This window comes from Myripristis murdjan, chromosome 22 (genome assembly GCF_902150065.1).
Source record: "Myripristis murdjan chromosome 22, fMyrMur1.1, whole genome shotgun sequence".
NCBI lineage: Eukaryota > Metazoa > Chordata > Actinopteri > Holocentriformes > Holocentridae > Myripristis > Myripristis murdjan.
The window spans coordinates 28796540-28804200 of NC_044001.1; the positions used below are offsets into that span (position 1 = coordinate 28796540).

Here is a 7661-nt window from a genome sequence, read left to right on the forward strand (position 1 = left end):
CACACACAAAATGATTAAACTATCATGGCCAGCAGTAGCATACAGCATGTAGACTTATTGCTATTGTCAGGTGTTGGTTTAATTAAAGAGAATTCTGTTCACACATGTATCCCAAAGTGAGTGGTATGCACCTAATATTATATTAGATTATATTATATTCAAACCTGTAATATTATCTATTTTATTTTATTTTATTTATTATTTATCTAACAAAGGAGTCACTTGAAAATCAAAATTTCTTTTTCAAGGAAGTCCAGGACAAGACAGCAGCAAACAATTTTATGATACACAATAGACACTACTACTGTATTACTTTACAGTTTGCAACACATCTCAGTCTGTCATGATACATAGAATCAAGAGAATGACGACAATAAGATGGTGAATTCATGTATAATAAGTCGCCATAATTAAGTAAAGATAAAAACGTAGCATTCACTAGGTTGTTTTTGTCTAAAAAATAAAAACACTGTTTCCTCCTGAAGTAAACCTTTAGCTTCGAGCTTAGCTTTCCGAGTTTAGATTTATCTGTATTTAAAACCAGTTTCAGCTGATGAAATTGTGACTGAACAAAGTTAAAAGTTAAAAGTGCTGGTGGAAGCACACCGGTATATATCATCAGCATAGAGATGCACATTAGCATCAGGAACATTTAGACCCAGTCAATTTACATAAATGTCATTTTGTTATGGACTATTAATGAGTTTGGAATGTTTGTATGATGCTGTTGTCAGTTATTTATTTTCAAATGTTTACAGTACATGTATATGTGTGTATGCAGAAACATTACCCTGCTCCACTACCTGATCACCATATTAGAACAGAAGTATCCGAAGGTGGCACTTTTAAGTGAAGAGCTACAGAATGTTCCAGAGGCAGCTAAAGTCAAGTAAGCACACATACGCACGCAAACACACACACACACACACACACACACACGGTGCTCTCAGAGATCTTAGCTGACTTATTGATTTATTAACCTAACTCATAATTATGTCTAAACAACCGATGACTGAGCCTAGAGCTCTTCCTGTCACTGCAATTACAATAATAAAATTTGTGAAATGACATGAATGGTTGAAATGACTGTCATGTTACTGTCGCCACTCCTTTCCTCCATCTCCTCTAATGCCCCATGCTATTTTTCTCTCTCTCTAGTATGGCAGAGCTGGAGAAGGACATTGGGAATCTGAGATCCGGACTGAAGAATGTTGAGGCGGTGAGAGATCTCAGTAGACTGCTATGAATGCCAATGACAATGTCAATACTGTTAATATTGTCTGCATGTATCTTAATTACAATATTGCATTTTTTTTAATTGAAAGTTGACGAAACAGTAAGTAAAATTTGATCTTAAAACAAATCAGATTAAATGATGGTCTTCTATTGAAAAAATATTGAAAAAATAATGTTTTTTGATGTTTAGACTTTCTCAAATTAATCTGGATACAATTTGGATATGCCAAAATTGGTTTTGGCTGGCAACCTTAACAAGGCTTTAGAGATGTGTGTGCAAAGTTTACATTTTGGTCTAAAGGAGGTGCTAGAGGAAAGGTCATGGGGTTACCAAAATTAAAAGGGTTCATCCTCTGATGAACATAAACATGCTAAAAAAAAAAAAAAAAAAAAAAAAAAAATTTGCCTGATTGTGGTGTAAAAGGGAGTACACATGAACCTGACACTGTGCTACTTTGGAGAAGTGTTGAATGGACAGATGGACAGACCAACTGTTATAGAAAACATTGAAAATCTGCATATCTTTATGTCAATCTAATTATGTGTCTGTGTAAATGTCAATCCCTCCCTAACAGGAGTTGCAGTACCAGAAGGGTCGAACCTCTCAGGCTCCTGGTGATAAGTTTGTCTCTGTGGTCAGCCAGTTTATCACCATGGCCTCCTTCAGCTTCTCTGAATTAGAAGAGTCACTCAACGAAGCAAAAGAACTGGTGAGTGGATCAGACAAAGCTGCATTATCCCCATTAATTTAATCTCCATCCCTTTTTGTCCATCTATAACTGCTGAAATTCAAACTGAGATTTATGGGGCTCTAGCTCCATTTCTTTGTTTTCAGTGGAACACATTTTAACCCTAAACCAAACAGGTGCTAAATCTTTCAAGAAATAATCCTAATGGCCTTTACTAACAACTGAAACTCTAGAGCACTGTTCCAAAAAACATCAAATGGATATGTAAGGTGGAATCCATTTCAGACTCACCTTGCTGTCTGTTATGATGTCAAAATCATTTAAACCAAGAGGGGGTTGTGACTGGAGCCAAGACTGAGATGAAGTCAAGATCATAACTGTACTTGTTGGGCCATATTTATGAATACTCCGATTTTACACCATTTCTCTACTTATATTTCCCACAAAAAGGCAAATTTTGTATTTTAGTAAATTACAAATGGATAAATGCAATATGTAACTAATTGTCAGAAGGCAGCCCTTGGATTGGAAACTCTATAGCTGCTCCATTTACTGACTTTGGAAAGGTTCAGTACTATGGGTCAAGTGAAACAGAAGTTTTAAACATATTACTGTTGCTACCAACGAAGTAGGGTTTAATAAGCTAAAGCTCTTACTAATTGCCATCTCATTTTGTCTGTCACTCGATTTATACTCTCTTGGTGGGGCTTTTTTTTCTATTACCATTGTGTCAAAGTTTTACAACCAATGACCAACCAGTGGAGTAAAATCTGACAAAGTGTTGAAGGAAAGATTTAATGATGACAGCAATTGGGTGACCTGTCTCATGAAGAGTCCAACATTGGTACGGTATGTTGCAGTAGCTGACTTAATAAAATATCATTTCCTCCACTGCTTAAATCCAAGGAATTGCTGCTTACGCCTATATTTATTATTATTTTTATTGTTATTGTTGTGTATTAAAAGTATCTGGATGTCAGAAACTGTTGGGCTAGAGATGACAAACGTGGCAGGCATGTCTCAAACTGTAGGCTGTTTCTCAGTTCACAAAGTAATTTCAAATTCCAAAAAGAAATTCATTCTTGTGCCCCATCAGTTTCGACAGGCACTAAGATACTTTGGAGAGGATTCGTCTAAGCTGCAGCCTGATGAGTTCTTTGGGATCTTTGATGCTTTCCTCACGGCCTTCTCGGAGGCAAAACAGGACAATGAGAACATGAAGAGGCGCAAGGAGGAGGAGGAAAGACGAGCCCTCATGGAGGCACAGGTTTGAAAATATAATGCAGCACGTGATCACAATAGATAAACACAAAGCATATATACAGACCTATCTGAAAGAATTAAGGTACATATGCTCACCAGATATCTGCCATATTGTGGTTAAACACGGCAAAAATGGCTTGAAGGTGCACTAGGCAAGATTGCTGAGGGTCAGTTGAAGTGAGGACCCTTTAAGGCTCAACTGACAAAATATATATGGAATCAGCACTTCAATGGTTGAGTCTGCATGGTTCTCACAATTGTATATGTGTTTTTCATATATACCTGCCAGCTGACACAGTAGCATGATGGAGTTTGGCCAGAAAATCAGCAAAATGTGCCTTTCACTGCAAAGTAATGGTATTGACAGTGTGGAGAAGTTAACACTTGTGTTAGGATCATATGCTAGTAACACCTAATACTGTGACAAGCCTACTATTGAGTGTCCAGACTAACAGGTTGGGATGTAGGAACAAAAACAGGTAATGATAATGTAATTTATTGTAATACAATGTAATGATCATGGCAAAAACAGAAAATTAAATCACTCATGAATGTGGATCAGGCTGCATTTTTTTTTTTTTTTTTTTTTTTGTCGGAACCTGACCCAAGCCTGACAGCATAGTAATCAAGCCCAACCTGAACCTGTAAGGCATATTTTTTTGTGTGTCTGAACCCAACCCAAGTCCAAGATTCTGCTTGTCATCCATTGCTAGATACATTTACCACCTGAAATAGTGTACGTGTTGGCTTCAACATCATCATGATCGAACCCAAACATAATTTCCAAATTTTTGTTGGAACCCAGCCTGACCCGTCATGTTCTGACGGGTTCCAACAGACATGGCTTGGGTCTCCACACTCTAGTTCACATACTAATTCAATACAGTCACAAATGTAAAGCAACACTAGTTATCTGCAGCTATAAACTTTTCACCAAGATATATAAGCTCTGTATGTGTATATAATATGTATTTTTGGTCATTTGATATTTCCTTTCACAATATTACATTGTTTTGATGAGCTAATATGGCTAGCTAGCCATGTTTAAGTGCAAATCAGGTACCAGAAATCAAAAATTACCAGAACTCAATAACATTACATCAGCGCTTACCAATGATGCCAACTACAGATGCTACTCTTCTGCAAGAACCATTTTGTTCATGCAACATATTCATGTCAGTAGAGAGACAAGGAAGTGTGGGAATCTGAAACCGCTGACAGCTGATGACTTTGAGAACTAAGCCATGGCCAAACAGGTTTTTTTTCTGCCTACATATCAGCTCAGTTTCCCTGCTCACTCACAAATTAAGGCATTTCATTGCCGATCATGTTGCTCACAGTGTGAACATAATCATCTCCTCTCATACCTGCACTCACCTGCCTCCCTCTCTGTCCCTCCAGCTGAAGCGAGACAGAGAGCAGAAGTCCAAAGCCAAAGCAAAAGGAGGAGGAGAAGAGGAAGGCGGGGAATTTGATGACTTGGTGTCTGCTTTGCGGTCCGGAGAGGTGTTTGATAAAGATCTGTCAAAGATGAAACAGAACCGACGGAAACACCAGAAACAGAACTTGGCCTACAACAGCCGAGAGAGACCAGTCACTAAACTAAACTATTAACAGTACGGGCAGTGGACAGCAACAGCTACTGTTCATGGCTGTCTTTCACATCTTATAGAGATGTGGAGATGTCTGTTGATGAATGCACCTTTTACACATAGAGATTTAAGGGAATACAAAAGAAAGAGAACCAACGTGAATTAGGAGTTTTGGGAGCATTTGTAACACTGACCTGCAAGCCCAAGGAGAACATGGGAAACCATGGACAGCAGAGTCTGCTGGTTTGCATTCCAACCATACACCACAGCAGATTATTTCACTATTTCTATGGCTGAGGGTGTGCTCATTTGTAAGATTACATGGACACCAAGACTGGGATCATGGGGTCCCAAATGGCTACAATGCAAATCATAGCTGCAATCTTGTAGGTTTGAATTCCGTCCACATCAAGACGCTCTTCCTTCCAATCTGCGCCGTCTCTCTCCACTGTCAACCATTAAATAAAGGCAAAAATGCCAAAAAAGAATTGACGCTATAGCATAGATTAATGTGCAACATGGAACACAAAGGCCTACTATGTGTGTCCACAGACCATTAGATTAATTGGTGGTAGGTCTGTATTTCACTGATATTTACAGACCAGTAGTGGTCCACCACCACCGAAGGTTGAGAAAGACTAAAGTAGATCTAGTCTTCCTCCTAGTTTGGAGTTTATAGAACAGAGTTAGGGTTTGGCCATCAAGAAACTCTATTGCAAGAAACGCTATTCTAGCTAATTATCCATTAACATACAATACATTCCTTAGTATTTCTACAGTCATCCATTTCTTGGACAGGAGAGGAGAGCTTACTAGTTTACTAATTTTAATTTGCACACTGTTGTAATGTAATGGTAATGCTTGCAAATTGTATACTTTGTTCTGCTCCACAGCTGTGATTGTATAGCAGTCAAAATGAATAAAAACATAACTGCTTCAAACCAGACAGATGGTACTCAGTAGAGTGCAGATCCCTGCCAGCACTATGCAGTTCTCTGGACCTGCCATTTGTCAGTTCTTACTTTCCATGCTTTTAACTGAAGGTAATGTTTTTTGTTGAATAAATTCAAGTAAAAGTTATGTGTTTGTGGTTGATTTGGGAATATTTCTGTTGCTGGAGTTTATGCACCTTTTAATTAACTAACCTCACCTGCTGAATTTCCTTATGGCCAGTTGGTCCTGATCTTTTGTGCTTTGCTTTTGCAACCTGCCCCTAGATTTTAACTTGCTATTTATTCACTGAAATAAAATGCACAATTTTTGTAAACTCTGATGTTAGTCTCCACTTTATGTTTCGGCCCACAAGCTGGAGTCTTAACATAAATGAGGGTTTTCTTTTAATCTTTTTACCTTGTGCCTGGGATAATACTGAAGGGCGTTTCTGTGACCTGTGCTGTGTGTTGGGATTTTCAGTTGCTGGTGTTGTTGTGAATGGTGTGGCTTGTGGTAGGCCCTTTAGTGCGTAGTAGACTCTGGTCTTCTTCAGTGCAAGTAAGTTATGTAGCATTCGTGGATGCCTAGAGATGAATGATTATGAGGTGAGACTACTGTATATTTGTATGATGTGACCTTTAGTGGTTTGGTGCAGCAGCTCTGTCTCACAGGAGTTTGTGCAGTTGTCTCAAAATTTAATTGACACATTCATCCGTTTTTTTATGCATATGAACACAATTTGTATCCATGAACATGAATTTGCCTTTGCATGCATATGGACACAAATTCAACTGGCATGAACACAAATTTGGCTAAAACCACTTGCAGAAGGGACTAGATTTTGATAGCTTTAGGCTCTTCAAAGACCGGATGCTGATGATAATGTTGTGATTCTGGGCTAAAATCACCAGAGGGCTGTACTCCAAAGCCAGCTCCACAGAAACAGACTTTCTCTGTGTGAGCTGGCTCGACAAAATCGAAAGCCCCAAGTCAACATAACTGGTATCACCACGGTGGTTATCAGCTGGGTTTGTGAAGCCCAGCTCTCTTCTCTGAGCGCGTTCATATTAAAAAGGGGGATTTGGTGCATCGTGTGACTCTTCCTGTGCGCAAAACGGACCAATCGTGTGCCACCTACTTCACTCAGGAGGAACAAACTGTCAATATGGAGAGCTACAAGGAGTGCAAAAAATTATTACTGTGGCTGCAAATAAGACCAGAGAAGAATGAGGCCAGAGAAAAATGTTGGCAGAAAATTGTGTGAATTTGTAAGTTATCTTCCAGTTTATATCTATTAATTTAACATTACACTCAAGAATTATATTTAGGACTCACACTATCCTATAAGGAAGGATACATGTAAATCACTGTAGTTTTGTCAATACCAAATGAAAAAAAATTAACTGATATAATTTTAGGCCTATGTATGATAGATTTCGATTTTTAACTGGTGTGTTATTAGATGCAGTACCAGCCCAGCAGTGTCAAGATATATATATATATATATATATATGTATGTATGTATGTATACTACACTACACAACACAAACTGTATATCAAACTGTATCATTAATATCATTTTTTGTTCCAATTTAAACCCCAGCCCTCTAAGCAAGAAGAGAGATGGTGTCAGGGGCACACACACACACACACACACACACACACACACACACACACACACACACACACAAATACACACATATATATATATATATATATATATACACACATCTATATATATAGATGTGTATATATATACATATACATCTGTGTACATAGGTGTATATATTTACACCTATACACCTATATACTTATTTATTTATTTATTTGTTTGTTTGTTTGTTTATTTCCACCCAACAATGGCCCTAATAAGCCATCACAAGCGAGTAGATCCGGAACACCGGCGTACACAACATACTCAACACAACCGAGCTGCATTCAAGAACAC

At 38.2% G+C, this 7661-nt stretch overlaps 1 protein-coding gene across 1 annotated transcript in view; it reads left to right on the top strand.

The window, feature by feature from the left end:
- The window catches only part of LOC115354112 (disheveled-associated activator of morphogenesis 1-like), a 32945-nt gene extending 27085 nt beyond the window's left edge, over positions 1-5860 (top strand). Inside the window, exons 23-27 of the mRNA XM_030044302.1 lie at positions 782-889; positions 1159-1219; positions 1812-1946; positions 3022-3192; positions 4590-5860. Of these exons, the coding sequence (XP_029900162.1) occupies positions 782-889; positions 1159-1219; positions 1812-1946; positions 3022-3192; positions 4590-4802 (688 nt within the window). The 3' untranslated portion in view covers positions 4803-5860. The remainder of the gene's footprint in view (positions 1-781; positions 890-1158; positions 1220-1811; positions 1947-3021; positions 3193-4589) is intronic.
- Positions 5861-7661: the final 1801 nt, after the last annotated feature.